We start from the raw sequence: 18,301 nt of genomic DNA on the forward strand, positions 1-18,301 counted from the left end.
GGTTAAAGAGGGAACATATGCTCCGATATTTAAACATTAAACCTTTTAGTTAGATGACTAGATGTAAAAACCAAATGGAACTTTGATTTAACAAAAAAAAAACTTTTTATTACCATAGTAGAATGCATCTGGTTTTTAACATTATCCTCTTTTAACTTTGATTTCAGCAATCTACTGTCTGAATGTGTGTCTGACTGTGCTGAACCCCAACCATTATCCTGAACCCTAACATAAACTTGATTATATTCTTCAGTCTAAAAACAACCGTAACCCTAAAACAGACCCACGATTATCTTCACTCTCAAGTCTAAATCTCAAATTGGTCTTCACAAAGATTTGGTGTACAAGAGCACATTTGTCTCTCCGAAAGAAAGCGAAAGTTAAAAGAAAGAGAACTGCTTATTCATGCTTGTGTCCTTCCTTTCTTCCTGGCTTCCCATGATGTGGACAGGCATGTCTTGCTTAAATAGGTGCTGTTGCCTGTAACAATCAGAGTCTCTCTCTCTCTCTCTCTCTCTCTCTCTCTCTCTCTCTCTCTCTCTCTCTCTCTCTCTCTCTCTCTCTCTCTCTCTCTCTCTCTCTCTCTCTCTCTTCTGCTCTCTCTCTCTCTCTCTCTCTCTCTCTCTCTTTTGTCACCTGACAGGCTCTGCAGCTTTCTCTCATCTTTTACATTGTCCTTTCCACCCTATCTTCCTTTCCTCAAGTCTTCTGTCCCTTTCTCCTTTATCCATATCACTGTGTGTTCTTTTTTTTTTCAACTTGAGTCAGCTAATAATGTGTGATCATCCTGCCATCAAGGCTGCTGCCATAGAGTTGCCATGGCAACATCTAGTCCACGCAGTAACAGCCACTGCAGAGAGAATGGGGAGGCAGAAACACACACACCCATACACACACACACACATAGGCATTCAAAAGTTGCCCCCCACCAAACGGGCAACCCTTACTCATTTGCTTTAACAGCCAGTGGGAGTGTTAAAGTCATTATAGATCTCCCTAGTCAAAGTCAAAGATCTTAAAGCTAGGTGATAACTCATTACACACACACAGCGTTAATGCGTCACACAGCACACCAGCTGTTTCATACACACACTCACAAACACAAGGAGAACCATGCACGCACCATACCCACACACACATACTGTATACTTAGTAACACACCATTACATTACAAGGAGAACTATGCATATAGTCATACTGTACGTGAAAACACAGGCCAGCTGTTTCACACACAAAAGGCCATAGAAGCCATATAGAAACACAAATTACACTTGTTCTGTAATTACATTTCACCCATCACACACCCTTTACTCCCCTCATGCATGCCGCTGACATTGACATTGAAAGCTAACATATACATTAAACTGTAATCGACAATGATTCTTTTAATAAGATGTTAGCATGCATTTGACATTAATATAAATCAGGACATGGCACTAATACCCGTACTGTATGTCCTCAGACTGCAATGATGTATAGTAGTAGCTATTCTTAGTGCTTAAATGATCTATTTCCCAATACCTCAGGCAGTAGTGCGCTGACTGATGATGCCTTGAGCAAAAAATACTAACAGCCCCTGAAGGAAGGAAAAGAAGCAAAGAAACATATCTAACTGTACACTCCTTCAGGTCAATATTATGACTGGAAAAACAAAAAGTGTGTTGGATATCTGTGCAGGGATACAAGCAGACTGCTGTGGGGAAAATTAATTAGTTGTCAGATTTCTTCTCCTGCGCTTTATCATGAACTCCATCAAACTCAGCATAATGTAGTGGATCTTTCATGAGGACACGAAGGGCCTCAATGCACACATATAGATACATGCACACACGCACTTTCATTAGCTACTCCCAGCTCTCTTCATGTCAGTTTTCCATTATTTCTGAACAAATTGTGCACACCAATATTGCTGTGTGTGTTTCTATAGATGTTTATTGTGTACGCATGAATTTTCACATTTCTAACTGTACTGATGTGTGTTTGCACATTTGTGCACATGCCAATGTGTGTGCCTGTGTGTTTTTCAAGGGAAGATGTACTTCTTGTGGTGAGAGAGCAACAGCCAAATTAGAAATCTAGACAGATGGTGTACTGCAGGAAACCTTTGACTCAACCCTTGTTTTTGTCAGGCAGCTCACGGTGGCCTTTCATCCTGCCTGTCAACCAGGAGATAGAGATAAATGAAGAACAGTGGTAGCCGCTTTTGTGTGTTTAAAATTGAGCCATGTTCTTTTTTCTTTCAAAACTTAAGTATCCCTTACCTATAACTGACATAACTTAACAAAGATATCTATAGTTACATAACACAACATTAGAATTAGAATTCCAAAACCAAATCCAAATTCAGATTACTTTCAGAATTTCCAAATTTCCTTCCTTCTTTATCTGAGTCTATGGGCAGGGTAAAGGCATTTTAACTTCAATACCAGAGCATGACCAAAAGCCACATTACTTTATGTATATAAATGTAGCCATTATATGTGTGTGTATGTGTGTGTGTGTGTGTGTGTGTGTGTGTGTGTGTGTGTGTGTGTGTGTGTGTGTGTGTGTGTGTGTGTGTGTGTGTGTGTGTGTGTGTGTGTGTGTGTGTGTGTGTGTGTGTGTGTGTGTGTGCATGTAAGTGTAATAGGATTCAAGGACCTATCGCAGAAGCAGTCTTTGCATAACTCTGATAGGCCAATTAGTGCAAAATGATAGATGATGAGCTCTATGGGCAGACAGGGTCATAATGGGGAGAGGGAAAAGTACTCCGTCCTGAATCTCAAGTCTGTTCTGCTCTGTCCTCCCTCAAAGTTACATACAATTTAGTCACATCCTAATATTTCCTCTGATGAAAGTCTCTCTTTGATATGCTGTTGTTGCTGTTGTTGTTTTGATCTGCTGGATGTTTGATCAAGTTCAGGAGGGAGCCTTTTTCTTATTCTTGTTGTTTTGTTTGGCATCTGTGTGATTATCTAGAATAAAAATAGGTTGGCATTTTCTGGATATTTGCATTAATCTTGAAAATCAAATTGAACATTAATCTTTACCTTACAGATGCAGCCAGCAACCAACAAAGCAAAATTATATGTAAAATGATGCAGGGTTTCTATAAAATATTTGACAATTACATATACAATCCACTCATATTCCATGGCAAGGAGAGAAATGTTAATTATCTTTTCCTCTGTGTATTTGTTTTTCCTCAAAGGTCAACACTTCTGTAACATTTTGTAAAATAGGCATTTACATCTGTCTATAGTAATTCCGTTCACAGATGTTAACAGAGATGAAACAAGAAACAGCTGTTCCTTATTGGCCGCTCCTCAAGTGCCACACAAAAACATGTGTGACATGACACTTGTGACACATAGAACAGTCAACTCATGAGCAAAGACAACAGACAGAAATGCCAAACATAAAGCACGCCCCTCTTTTTGACAGACATGAAAAGACATCAACTCAGACAAGAAATCTTTAGAAGTTGGCTGATTTCCAAGCGAGAAATGATGAAATATTTTGACAAAACATCGCCTGGCTTTTTTGATAGGTGGAATCGCTCTTATTCCATCTCATTAGCCTGTGTGTAATCCGTCTTTCTCCGAAGCTGTCTGTCAGGATGTAAGCCTGTGTGTGTGTGTGTGTGTGTGTGTGTGTGTGTGTGTGTGTGTGTGTGTGTGTGTGTGTGTGTGTGTGTGTGTGTGTGCGTGTGGTGTGTGTGTGTGTGTGTGTGTGTGTGTGTGTGTGTGTGTGTGTGTGTGTGTGTGTGTGTGTGACAGGCATCTGTGGTCAATGTGACAGATTAAAAAGGTCAGTACTGTATGAAAGGCACAACACTTATCTAAGGAGAGAAAGCTTGTTTTAACTGTCATAAACAGTGATTTTTCTGTGATACTGTCAGCAGCTTCTCACAAACTAGTAAGGATGCTTGTTTAAAATTTTGATCAAATACAGTTGAAGTTCAAAATGAAAATCTAATCTTAGCCATGTCAATTTATATATATCAACAGTGTGCCCTGCATGCAAAAGTGAAGTATTGTTACGATATTGCTCCTCCAGTAGTCAGCAAACAAGGACTCGGAAGGTGCAAGGAGTGCAATGTCAGAAACACAAGTCCTTTGTTATTAAATATCACAGTCCAAAAGTAACGTAATAACATGTTTGAAAGAAAAAGCAGCAAGGTCCACTGCACTACTAAAAACAAACACATGCAGGATTAATATGGGGATTTCTACACTGACCACCTCTTGTTCATGCCAGTAGAGTTATAACCAGGGTATATAACAAGGCGAGTGCTGCCGTTATACTGTAAAACTACTGCTGAAAGCACAAGCTATATATTAATCCTTTGATAATCAGTGCAGATCAGTTTGATTTAATTTGTTTTCAGTCAATATCATCTACACAAAATCGTATCTAATCTTGCCACTAATCTGCGCTGATCTCAGCCAGACAATTCCACACTGAAGTCAGCAGTTGGTGCACATGATCTGTTATTAGAATGACTGTTGGTGGATTTGCTCTTCTAATGAGCTTTTTTATTTCTCTTACTGTCTATCTAGGCAATTCTCTTCTCTTCTCTTCTCTTCTCTTCTCTTCTCTTCTCTTCTCTTCTCTTCTCTTCTCTTCTCTTCTCTTCTCTTCTCTTCTCTTCTCTTCTCTTCTCTTCTCTTCTCTTCTCTTCTCTTCTCTTCTCTTCCTCCTCTCTCTCTCATCTCCTCTCGTCTCGTCTCGTCTCGTCTCCTCTCCTCTCCTCTCCTCTCCCTCTCCTCTCCTCTCCTCTCCTCTCCTTCTTCTCTTCTCTTCTCTTCTCTTCTCTTCTCTTTCTCTTCTCTTCTCTTCTCTTCTCTTCTCTTCCCTCCTCTCCTCTCCTCTCATCTCCTCTCGTCTCGTCTCGTCTCGTCTCCTCTCCTCTCCTCTCCTCTCCTCTCCTCTCCTCTCCTCTCCTCTCCTCTCCTCTTCTCTTCTCTTCTCTTCTCTTCTCTTCTCTTCTCTTCTCTCTCTTCTCTTCTCTTCTCTTCTCTTCTCTTCTCTTCTCTTCTCTTCTCTTCTCTTCTCTTTCTCTCTTCTCTTCTCATTCTATCCTGATCAATTACAACCACAACTTGCATTTTAACATTCTAGTCCCCCTGTTTCTCAGTCCCACTAGCTCAGTAGAACCCAGGAAGTGATAAGAGAATGTCCTAAATGACAGTGACGTGGCTATAAAGCAACATAGTGAGCCTGTTTAGCTGATTTACATTGAAATGAGCCATGTTTTCTGGCTATTGTGGATGAAATTAATTATGTAAACTGTCTGCAGGGCTCATTTGCATTTCTTGATTGATTTCAGTCTGTTTTGTGTATTCCGTATGAGGAAAAATGAAGATGAGAGATGGGCACTGTCATTGATGTCAGCATGCTGTCATTGAAAATTGGAGGAGGCATTTGCCCCCAGGAAGTTCTGCAGATAATTGCAAACATCTGTCTCTATGTACACATGTATCTATGAATCCTCTTAAGTTTGCTTGGACATGCAGGCATTTTGTGACTGTGTGAGTATGTATGTGGGATTATTTCCATCTATGTGTTTTCCGTATTTGTATCTGTATTTCTGTGAAGGAGCTATATGCATAAGCACACACACACTGCTGGTTTGCCTTTTTACTTTTTGTCTTTCCTTCTCCCTGTGCTCCTCTCGCCTCCATGCCAGATCGCCTCTGTTAAATATCCAGCCAAACGCTAACAGAACCTCTGAATGCATGTCTGTGTGTGTCTGCAGCTCTCCTCCAAACAAAAAACGAACGACCTAGTTAAATAATAAGCTGAAGGCTAACAGAGGGACCCTATCAACCTCTGAGCTGTATCCTCTCTGAAGCCATCAATCGTGGGACTAAAGCTAGGCTGCATAATGAACATTTGTGGCAGTGTACTCGCGCTGTGCTGCAAAACATATTAATGTTAGCCATAATGAGTTGACAGCCCAATATGCTTGTCAGGGATCAGGGAGGGATTTAACTGGCCAACACTGCCCCTCAATGGAAGAGAAGCACTATGGCAACTGCAGGAAAAGCTGCAGTGTTGTATGAATATTTTTCATTACTCGTGATTGTTTTGTATGAATGGCTTTGACTTCCTAATAATTAAAATGGCCCCTCAGACAAAATCAATTATCATTCCTAAAAGTTGTATTTAATATTTAATAATAATATTTAAAGCTGACAGTGCCTGTACTATACAGTGGTATCTTACCCTCCTGATGGTTGCTTTTAGCTTATTGTTCATTCATGTATCTACATATAAATTCACAGTACTTATTCTCATTATAACATATGTTGATATATCCACTTCCTTCTGCCAGAATCCTTGTTGAATTCTTGTTTGTGTGTAAATTGTATTGAACATACATGACTATTTGCTTACATACTTCTTCATTTTGTCTGTTTACATCATAGAATCTTGGAGCTTCAGCAGAATGGTGACATGGATATACTAAAACTCAAGTGGTGGCCAAAGGACAGCCCATGTGACCTTTTTGGCTCAGTCCAGTCACGACAGCGTGGCAACGCCCTGGATATCCACAGCTTTGCTGGCGTTTTCTGTGTCCTGGCAGCCGGCGTGGTGCTCTCCTGTCTCATTGCCATGGTGGAAAGCTGGTGGTCACGGAGAAAGGGATCCAGAGTCCCTTCCAAGGAGGTACGGGGATGGATGGGTGGCCTAAAGGAGTAGAGATGATACAGAGAGAGATATAGGGCCTAGATTAGAGCAGTTTAAGAATGAGTAGAGAAAAAAGGAAGGGAGGGATCAAAATAAGAAAAATAGTGAGAAGTGAGAGTAATGGACAGCTAATGATGGGATGAATCATGTAAGAGCTAAGGTGATAAGAATGTAGAGTTACTTACTACAAAGTTTTGGCTTTGTGGCTGGAGACACTAAGTTGAAAAATAATCCTCAAAGTTAACGTGCAAGAGAGTAGTTGTGACACTGACAGCATCTGGAACTTTTGAAAACTTCCCATGCTCACAATGTCACTTCTTATGAACTAGATTTGCACACAGGCTACATCAGCAGTACTACCCTGGAACTGTATTTGTTACTAGTATTTTCTGTCAAAAAGAAACATGGAAGTGCTATATTAGATTTCCAGTGATGTAAGTGTACATAAAACTGGGTATGCAGGAAGGAAAAGAAAGGTCAAACAGGACTTGAATGTGTTCAGAATCCCCAAGAACATTGTACATATTTTCTCTTCTCACCCACAGATGATTTAAATAGGACTGTTATAAAGCATGCTCTCATATTATTAATTCTAATAGTTTTCATAATTAAGGTTACCATCAAATTATCAAAATGATTAACCAAAGAAATATTCTATGCCAAAAGCAAATTGAGTCTGAGTGTTAACTGAATTAAGCAGCAAATTTAACTTAACTTAATTGAAGAGGGTATTATTCCTTCACTGCCTTCATTACTTGATCTAACGTACTGCCAATTCATACTGATGCCAGATACAACATATAACATTAAATATGATATAATATTAGATGGACAGGGTGATATATTCAGGGTACACATACTCCTCACATTGTACACACGCAAGGAGAGTTTACATAGTATGAAGAGTTGATATCTTCAGTGTAATATATTCAGTCCCCTAAGACCATATTTACATGGTATGCGCAAATTCCCTTTATGTCTTTATACTCTGACGAGGCACAACTACATTAATGATCCTCAATACACATAGTTCAATACAACTGTTTAAAATCAATTAATGATTTACCTGCCTGGCAGTCTATTCAATATTCTGCTAGTGCTGGTGTCCTACTTGATCTCAACTAATTTTTTTAATGTGATATTAATACTATTTTGATAATGTTGACTAATTTAAAACTAGGCAAATGCAAAAGTGTCAGCAGGGTAATCAACCACTTATTTTGCTGAAATGTTAATGTTTTGGAGAAAAGAAGACCCTGGCAATGTTAAAAACAGAAATACAAAAACAGCCTGAGGGCCTGTTGTAATGCTGTAGTATGCCTTGACCAGAGCCGAGTCAAAAACACTGACTCACAATATCAAACATGGATATTTATACCAGCATTCTCCCCAGAACAGTAGAAATACTACACCTTGTAAATTAGCAGCAGCACCCTATGAAATATGCAATTAGCCTATGTGCAGTAGGCTCAGGAGGCATATCATTCGAGGCAATCAAAGTGACTCTGGCAACATCTTCCCATGGATAGAAATCCTGCAGTCTGTCATGATGTGGTCGCTTTGTCCACTTCATCATGGTCAGGAAAGGTAACATCCTCAAAGAAAAGCCCATATGAGAGCATGTTTAGTTGGTTTTCCAATAATTAATTATAATTACACAAGCTCAGGCCCTTTTTTTAACCAGAATATAATCGCTAGCCATTGTTGCATGCCACATATCCCATTAGATGGGATTTGGCAAAGATTTGAGCCAGCTCCAAATTCAACCTACATACACAACTAACCACATCACCTCCCATGTTAAATTTGCCAAAACACAGAGGGAGGAAGTGTTAAAGTAAATAACTTGAAACAAAACTGTGAAATTGCAGCAAAGTATAACAAATGTGGTATGCAAAACATGCCACTGATGACCTGAAAGAAATGTAATTATGTGTGAAATAATATTTTCACTTTTGGTTTAGAGTTAATTATTTATGTGTTGGTAATAAATTAGACTGAGGCATGAAGCAGCACAGATTAATTGTAGCAGAAAATGTTTTGCCATCAGGTAAATTACTTCAGCTTCAAACAATTGCTTTTCCCCCTGTGAGAAAGCAGTTTGATAACGACAGGTTAAGGTTAACTTGTGGATAATGGCTTTAGAGCATTCATGTAAAAATGTATCCTAACCTATGATTCACCTTGCAGACCTTAGAAATATGGACCAATCTCAACGTCAATCAGAAAAGAAGTGTTAATAATGGCCTGCTGTAATATCACACATATTGAAGCAGGGTTACCAAAATGAGCTTTAACGGGGGAAAATGACCATAGCACTAATTAGGACTGCCTAAGAACTTCTTTGCATGACTCCTGCTACCAGAAACAAGTAAGAGCAGCCTGTTTGTCTACTTAATCCTTGTGCCATGCTAATTTAAAGTTCCACTGAGAATAAATTAGAAAAAAATGACAAAAATATGGGTATGGAAATTGTGACTATACCCAGGATGATTTAGTGTCAGATCAGGTTACTTTTCATGAATAAAGGCCAATAACACCAATCATCTAGAAACCAATTTAGAGGTAAGTTAATGTCAAAAAAACTCTAATCAAGGTAGCAGTTCCTAGTCGATCACAAATTACTTGATTACTATATTTTTACAATGTCTAGCTTTTGGAGAAGGTTGCTTATATACTCTCATAAGTAGTCATCATCGTTTTCACTGATAGTAATGATGTGATCTAAGTGGTGATGTGATTTGATATAAAAAGACAAATATATACTACCAAAAAAATTGTAATTGGTGTTTTATTGCAAATTACAAATCAGTGGTTTGTGGGTTGAATGATGTCCCTCATCAGCTGTAATCACTGCAGTATGCACAGGCTTGTTTGACAAACTACTTCAAGTTTTCAGTCCAATACATCACCTGCAACTGCTTGCAACAGATCACCAGTGTCAAATGATTAGTTGTAATTATCACGTCCTTTGGGCTGTTCATTGATTGTTCAGTTTTACTTGCACACCATGTAGATTCCTCTGTCCTATTTAGAAAATCAATCATTTTAAGATGAGACATTCTAACGTTATGCAACAATCTATGCACCTCTGTGAATACACAAGTAGGAGCTATGAAGACCCATGCAGAATCCTCCCAATCTCAGTCCATGTTATGCCATATGGCATGAAGTCCTGCTAAATTGACTACAAGCTTCAGTGAGAATAGAGCATCTTGTTCACTGGCCTCTATAGTGTTGCCATCATTTTGTTCACCATCATCTTATTGCTTTGGTAAATCAAGTTAAATAAATCAAATATTCACCTTGCACGCTCCTGCCCATCACATAGAGATCATACGTGACAGAAACAGAGATCAGATCTCTTCCAGTTGATTCAATGCTTAATCATTTTGCTTCAAAAGAAAACCATGTGATGTAAGAAATCACATTGCTGCTCCCACCACTACCAGACGTAGCTTTGTGAAACATTTTGGACAATGATCATTTATTTTTTTAATTTATTTATTTTTTGCAATAATTTCAGTAATATGGGGTCCTAGTTATAATGTATATTATGTTTCAACAAATGCAACATTGGCACACCCTACTGACTATGAATGTTGTCTTATTTTTGATCAGACAACAGTATTTTTTTTCTTGACAACACACACCGACACATACCATTTACCCTCCCTACCTTCAGCCCCCTGCTCAGTTACCAGCTTTAATCTGTCATTCAGACCAGTAGTCGTGTCCACCACTGAGCAGCCACAAAGAGACCAAATCTTTAGTTGAACACAAACTCATGTTAAGCACAGTGTGGTTCAGCTGCAACACATACAAACACACCCACACACACACCCCCGCTGGCTTCATTAGCCCCTAAGAGCAGCCGGTGGAATCAGCCCCCGACTGAGCGCAGTAGTGGAGTTGCAACAGTGAACAGGAGGGACAGCAGGAAATTAAACGGTGATAGTCTTTGATTCTCCTTGTGGATCTTATTCAAGGTTTTGCATATCAAGGCATTCACTTACATAGGAAAATGACTATTATTGATTTAGAGGTCAGATGTGGATGATAGTGTGCACTGTATACTTCAAGTAGTGATGTATAGAAATGCAAGTTTAAACCTGCAGTGTTGAACTTTTGTCTCCCCCTTCGGGCAGTGAGAGTAATTATAAAAACACTTTCAACACGCTGTTATGGTGTATGTCGTCCAGTTGGTCCCACCTAAAAAATTACCTGAAAAATTATTATAACTTCAAGCAGTGACATATTCATAGTCCTACAGTGCCTTGCAGTCCAACGATTACCTGAGGGCCGAGCACCCATCAGGATGAGTCAGGATGCTAAACATGATGTAATTTCTCCAGTAGTTCTTAATGTAAACCAGTCATTGCTGGTTGATGTAAAATGCATCACTACTGGTGCAGCAGTGCAGGAATGTCATACCAGACACCAGATTTAATAACTCTGTTTGGCAAGGGCTTGAATGTAGCGGATGTTCATTTACATGTAAAAGTCCTTGACTCCATCTTTAATGTTTTGCTTACAAAAAAAGATGATAAAGGTATGAGGATTTTTTTAAATTTTGTTTTTACACTAAGATGAGTGGTTAAGATTCTATTTGAATACTATAAATTTAAGATGTAATAATCAAAACAAAGCTTTTTCATGGGATGTGCAATGTAAGAACAAACTAACATTGAAGTGAATTGTGAGAATGGCCCCTTTAGTGCTGCCATGGTGAAGATGATGTTGGCCCAGTCAGCCATGATTGTTTTTGATAGTTGACCCTTGACATTTAGCCTTCACCCTCCTGGAACATTGACCTATTGATTGCCATTTAATTAGCTCAAGGTTTTTTTTCCAAGTAAATACTGATCCTTAGCATGACCACTTGCCTGTCGTGCCCACTGTCAACTAAACAATGAGATTTAGTACTTAAATCAGGCATTTGTAGTTGACTGAGGTATTATTTCCTATTTCCCCCTAATAAATAATCATACTCGGAAATCATCATTTGTGCAGGATGTTTTCAAACAGACAACCAGCTACAAAGATGGTTGGTGAGAACAGAACAGGAGAGAGTCACGCTGGGACCACTGCAGCATGTCTTGACGCAGTGGAGGAAAGAAGACAAATTTAAATCAACTTCAAAGCGACTAATTAGATAAATTGCATATGTTGCATTTTCTCGACTTGGGAAAACTCTGCATGCAATTTGGCCTTAGTCATGGCCAGTGGAGTAAGTCTAGTGTGTTTAATGTCATCCAACTTCCTAAAGTTAAATTAATAAAGTGAAGCAAACCATAAAGCTTGTAATTAACTACACTAGACGCCTTGCTCTCTGTCAGTTTAAATGAGGAACTCATTGGCCTCTGTCTTGCCATCAGAGTGAATGTTAGCACCACTTGAGACCATCGCGCTGGGCCAAGAGCATCTGGTTTCCTATGCATTTTTGCAAGCTTCACATTAAATTGGAAAGCCTGGTGAATTAGCCTTTATGCGTAGGTTTAAAAACTTGGCTTAGTGAGATACACTGGGATCAAGAGTACAAACTGGGAGTGCAGACTTGGCATGAGGATTCTGCTTCCTCCAACAGAGTGAGTTACTGTACCCACTAAAACATATATAGACTGATTTATATATTGGATTACAGCTTATATCAGTGTCATAATGACTTAAATGGTTTTCACCACCATTACTGATTATTCTATATGAAATATCATAGTGCTTGTAGATATCACAAAAAACGTGTTTTTAAATGTCTTGCTTTAATTTTGAGTCTACTAAATATATAAACATATAACCTGATTGTTAAACACTATGTATTCAAAACTAAATTGACAGTGCTCATCATTTCTAATCAGAAAGTCAAAAGATCCCTCCTTGAAGATGTCAAACAGCTACCTCGAAATGGCTGCTCACACAGTAGCACACACAACACCACTTGCACCCACACACATGCATGCATACACACACACTATCACTGCCTCACATTTAACCCCGCATAATGTCAGATGTCTTAGTAAAATGAATGCTCACACTTTGTGTCAGATACGTCATATCATGAAACCCATTAATGCAAGATGTACATGTGTTCAGTTTGTTTTAAACATGCTTCATAAGCCCCCGTGGTTTTCAGTTTGCGCTTGTTCCCTCTCTCACCAGCAACTACCAAGAATCAGGTTATCTTATTCTCAATGGCACATACACAACTTAATATGAATATGAATCACATAAAATCCTTAAATACTGGCATCAATCATGACTATGTTCAGCCATCTAAGTGTATGGCCAACATCACCCCGACTTGCCACACACTTGCTTCCTGCAAACATGAAACCCAAAATTTACTTATCAAACTTACGACTAAACTGTTTGTCTCTCTGTGATTCTTATACATTCTAAAAAACATGCATAACCACATATTGTACATGTCTGTATATGCCTTTACATTCATACTGTATGCTGTGTTAACTGCTTTTAAATGTGGGCTATGTGTCAGTGTTTGTGTGCTATGGTTCTGTGTTTTGTGTTGTGGAATGGCTGACATTGTTATCTACAATATGAGCCTGCTTCGTGGTGTAAACAATTTTGGGCTTATACACTCATAAATACAAATGCACACGCTTCCAGAGTTGACTAATGTGGGTCACCAATAATGAGAAATGTATCTTGATTGAGCACATTTAACAAGGAAATGCACACAAAACAAGGCGGGATTGTGTAACTCTGTATTAACAATCTCCTTGCAAGTCTTCCTTCCCATTTTGGGATCTTTGATACTGTTGAACACAATGAAATGAATTATGACTACAGTACACTACAGTGTGTTGTTATGTCCTGAATATATTTTCATTTTGTAACACGTGATGAAGTATTTGAACTCATGGGTTGGTGCTTCGGTGGGTCATGTCTGGATGTTTGTAATGACAATTCTGTATATTTCAAGTTTCCCCCTTAAAATGGTCTGGATGCTAGTGTAAATTTTGGCATCTTTATTCTCAGATAAACTATTTCCAACTGAGTGTCTGAGACCCATTTCATTCGGCGTCTATATTGCTTTATCTTTTTGGCCTTTAAATGTTCGACCAGAGGTTTGTATGAAAGAGTTCTGTCACTGGAATCAATTTCATCTCTAAAAGTTCAAAACTGAGATAAACTGTAAGGCTGCCTAAATAAAAAGTGAATATAAATCATTGTCAGAACTCTTCCATAGTGATAACATCTGTGGTTTTGACCATGTCTGATATATTCATATAATCCATGTCGATTTAGCATGAGAAGAGCAGGCACTTCCTTGTGTATCAGGTTCTTTGGTACACCTAAAATATTTAACCTCTTATTTTTAAAGTTTGTGGTTTGAATGGGAACTGCCGATCTCCTCGTCCTAACTCTAGGGAATGTTCTGTGTCACTGTGGCTCGAAGCTCTCACATTGCCTTTTTGTTTTGTTTTTGTAGATAAGTACTCTGTGTTGAGGGGTGTAGCGGGCGAGGGGGAGAGAGAGAGGGAGAGAGCAATACAAAATGGCATTTAAACATCTCCCCTTTCCAGGTATATAACGACTGTGTGAATGTCTCTCTGAGGACACAACACAGAACGACCTGCTTAACTGTGTGTGCTGACTGACTGCCGTGTCTTTCTTCTCGCTCACCCCCCACCCGCCTGTCTCTCCAAATGACTTCTCTCTCTCCTTCACCCTACGTTCCTTCCATCTGCCTGACCATGTCTGTCACTCATCCTTTCTCTGTTTTTGCCCGTCTGCCGTTTGTCTGCTTATGTGTCTATTTGGCTTTTTTGGGGGCTTGTTTGAATCTTCCCACTCAACATGCATGCATACAAACACGCAAACACATTTATATGAAACCTTTGTTTCTTCCACGACTCTCGTCCATCGCCTTCTCTTTCTCTGTCGCTGTCCTCCTGTCTCTTTTGCTCACACACACACCCACACGCATGTCACACGCTCACACCAGAAGCAGGCAGATGGCCCATCTGCCAGGCAAGCTGCTGATCCGTGCCCTCACAGCCCCAACGAACATCCTCTTGCCCTGGGTGGTCAGACCCAGAACCAGACCCCCAACACCGCCAACACCACTGCCCCCACAGCTACCCATTACCAGCCCCCAGCATGCTGCGACATTCCCTGCGCCCTGATCGTGCAGCACTCCTACGAACCCACCAACCCCTCCGAGCTCACCCCCAAAATGAGAATGAGCACCTTCACTACCTCACCTCCCACCCCAAGGTTATACATACAATAGAAGATAAATCAATAAATCATTGGTTATTAATGCTTGAAGATAGATGCTATTTGAAATATATTGATTTATCAACAATAATGTAACAAGAGTGATGATGAATATCAAGGAGTGGGTCAAACCTTGGTGTTTTTAACAGGATATATCTGGCATGTTGCCAGTTGAATATGTGTACGCACTGATGCCTTCCTGCCATTAGAGGGTGCTGTCTCTCTATATAAAGTCAAATGGAGCATCATCTTTGACCAGACTGTCAAAGGTACATGCTCTATAGAGTTATACGTGCAGGTTAATGTATCATAGAGATTTCTAGATTACAAATAAAGCCAAAAATTAGGCTGAAGTTTAGAGTTACTATTAGACTATTTTCTATTTACTAGATTATTTTCTGTAATGTTACTGTGGGCATAATGATGACAGAAGTATTAAATCAAATGCAGTCAGGTCATTTCACTCTTTCCACAAAAACCTTCCACTTTTCCTTGCCTCAGTCTTTTTCCCTCACCCCTTATTGTTACCCGTGACGCTCCTTTCAAAGACAGCAGACTGACCATTTGTGTCTTTCACTTCCTTTCATTTCGTTTGATACAAACTCTGTACACCCCTTCGGTATCCCCTCCTTTAAACATTTAGTGTCTGTATGATAGTGTCACAACAAACTTTAGTTCCCCCCCGTCCCGTCCTCTCCCTCCTGCTGCTGTCCCTTCCTTAGATGGCAACCAGGGGGCAGCACTGTTGGTCCCCTCTCCATAAGCTACATACGGTAGGGCCAGAGCCCCCTCAAGACACCCCAGACTCAAAGGACACGGTCAGTAAATCTGTATTTACCCCCAGTATTGTGACCCCTTCCTCAAAAACCCTTTCGTCTTTACCCAAACAGTATTTCCATGAATACCAAAATGAGACACCTAAAAGTATGTGACACCCCACACTTACCCACCTCTTACTGTTCCTCCAAGACACTTCAGAAAACCTTTACTTACCTTAAAAAAAAAAAAGGCAGAGAAGCACACTGACACATGTGTGTGTATGTGTGGACACTGCACAAATGAAAACATTTTTCTGCAGCAACCTTCGAGCATGTGTTCACCTGAGCCCTCTCCTCTCTATATCCTCACCTCATTCATTGCAAACTGAGCTACCCTCCACCACTGTTCACCCTGCCCTATCCAGTAAAAGCATGTAACACCTCTCACAGTGTTACCATTTTTAAGACTTGTGGATAAAGTATTTATATGTGAATGTAGAAACATAAAGTATGCTTTGTAAGTTTCATTTAACTAATATTGTAAGTTAAGGTAGAGCTTAAGTTAATGTGTGTGCTTTGTCTTTAGGTGGAATTGTTATAAATGTAATAAACAATGCTTGATTGAAGTTATGGTATATATATATTATATGATGCAAATGATAAATAAACCATAATAGCTATAATGATAGTTTTGTTTGTGGCCTGGAAAAAATTCACTTGAAAATGAGATGTTAATCTCAATGTGAATTTCTGGCATGATAGCCACATGACCAGACAGAGGATAGTGTTCTCAGATTAAGTTTTCTTAAAATTGTAAAAAAATTGTATTAGTGTAATAATATACAGTATATATGTATATGGATATATATATATATATGTATGTATATATATATGTATATATATATATATATATATATATATATATATATATATATATATATATATATATATATATATATATATATATATATATATATATATATATATATATATATATATATATATATATATATATATATATATATATATATATATATATATATATATATATATATATGTATATATATATATATATATGTATATATATATGATATATATGATATATATATATATATATATATATATATATATATATATATATATATATATATGTATATATATATGATATATATGATATATATATATATATATATATATATATATATATATATATATATATATATATATATATATATATGTATGGTAACACTTGCTTGAAAATAGATCTAGCACTGGAATCACAAAGCACACAGCATGATGGCGGTGTGTTTTCTGTGTGTATTCCAAATTATTTGCACTCCCATAGAGACCGTGTAGAAGTGTTTGTATGTTCCTCTCTTTCAATATCCTGACCACAACTCAGAGTGTACTTCTCTATCCCTCCCTCCATTTCTCCCCTCCTCTTTTTTGCTCTGTCCTCCTTCCTGTCACACCCATGTGGCCACCAAATATCCATTACTGTTATTTTGTGTCACACTCACTCTTATTCTTATGCTTAACTATTGCAATTACCTCATCTTGAATCTCACTTGCCAAAACTTTTCTTTGGTCACATGTGTGCTGTATTGCCTTCGTCCTTTTCTCACCTGCATTGTTTAACACGCTCTTTGCTCTCACTATTGTTCTCACTATTCATATATTCTGGTCGGATGGATGACATCCCTGTTGCTGAATACAAACACACCCCCATCTTTGTCTTCCTTTTTCCACGTCCTCCTTTTCGAAATATATATTCTCTGCACATACTCTGCTGTTTCCTTTACTGTTCTCTCCATTTCCATACTCCTCTATTTGCACTACCCTCACTCCTTTTCCTTTACCTGTACCTCCTTTCTCTCCTTTTCTTCCCTCATCCAACTTTCCTTGTTTCACCCCTTTCCTCTTCCTCTTCATCATCTCCCTCTTTCCACTTTCTCATTCCTCACATCTTGACCTTCTTTTCCCTTCTTCATTTCCATCTAAACCTTCTCCTATCCTTAAATATTCTCCCTGAATCTTTCTCTTATCCCATCCTTTCTTTCTTTCCAACTTCTTTGTTCTTTTCTTGTCTTAATTTCTATTCCTTTCGGCCATTTACCATCACCACTTCCTGTTCTCCGTCCTCCTTCCTTGCCCCTCCCCACCTGCAGGACGATAAGGAGATCGACCTGGAGCACCTACACCGCAGGGTTAACAGCTTGTGCACCGAGGATGAAAGCCCCCACAAGCAGTTCTCCACCTCTTCCGTCGATTTAACACCCCTTGACATGGATGCGCTGCCTGCCGCACGCCAGGCACTCGAGCAGATCAGCGATTTCCGCAACACCCACATTACCACCACCACCTTCATCCCCGAGCAGATCCAGACCCTCAGCCGCAGCCTCTCTGCCAAAGCCGCTGCTGGATTTTCTGCTGGTTTCGGTAGCAGTGGCGGGGGCGGCCTCCAGGACCACCGGACTGGCGGGGTGGGCCCTTTCAGGCAGAGGGCCCCCAACGGTGGCTTCTTCCGCAGCCCCATTAAAACAATGTCCTCTATCCCCTACCAGCCCACAGGTCCTGGACCCAACTTTGGATATGGCAATGACCCAGACAGGGGCACCTCCATATGA

General features: G+C 39.3%; 1 protein-coding gene across 1 annotated transcript in view; it reads left to right on the plus strand.

Annotated features, from left to right (window-relative positions):
* The window catches only part of grid2 (glutamate receptor, ionotropic, delta 2), a 535,908-nt gene extending 517,607 nt beyond the window's left edge, over window positions 1–18,301 (plus strand). The window contains exons 15-16 of the mRNA XM_062417751.1: window positions 6,414–6,654; window positions 17,843–18,301. Coding sequence (XP_062273735.1) covers window positions 6,414–6,654; window positions 17,843–18,301 — 700 coding nt within the window. The remainder of the gene's footprint in view (window positions 1–6,413; window positions 6,655–17,842) is intronic.

Source organism: Scomber scombrus, chromosome 4 (assembly GCF_963691925.1).
Source record: "Scomber scombrus chromosome 4, fScoSco1.1, whole genome shotgun sequence".
In the NCBI taxonomy this organism is placed as follows: Eukaryota; Metazoa; Chordata; class Actinopteri; order Scombriformes; family Scombridae; genus Scomber; species Scomber scombrus.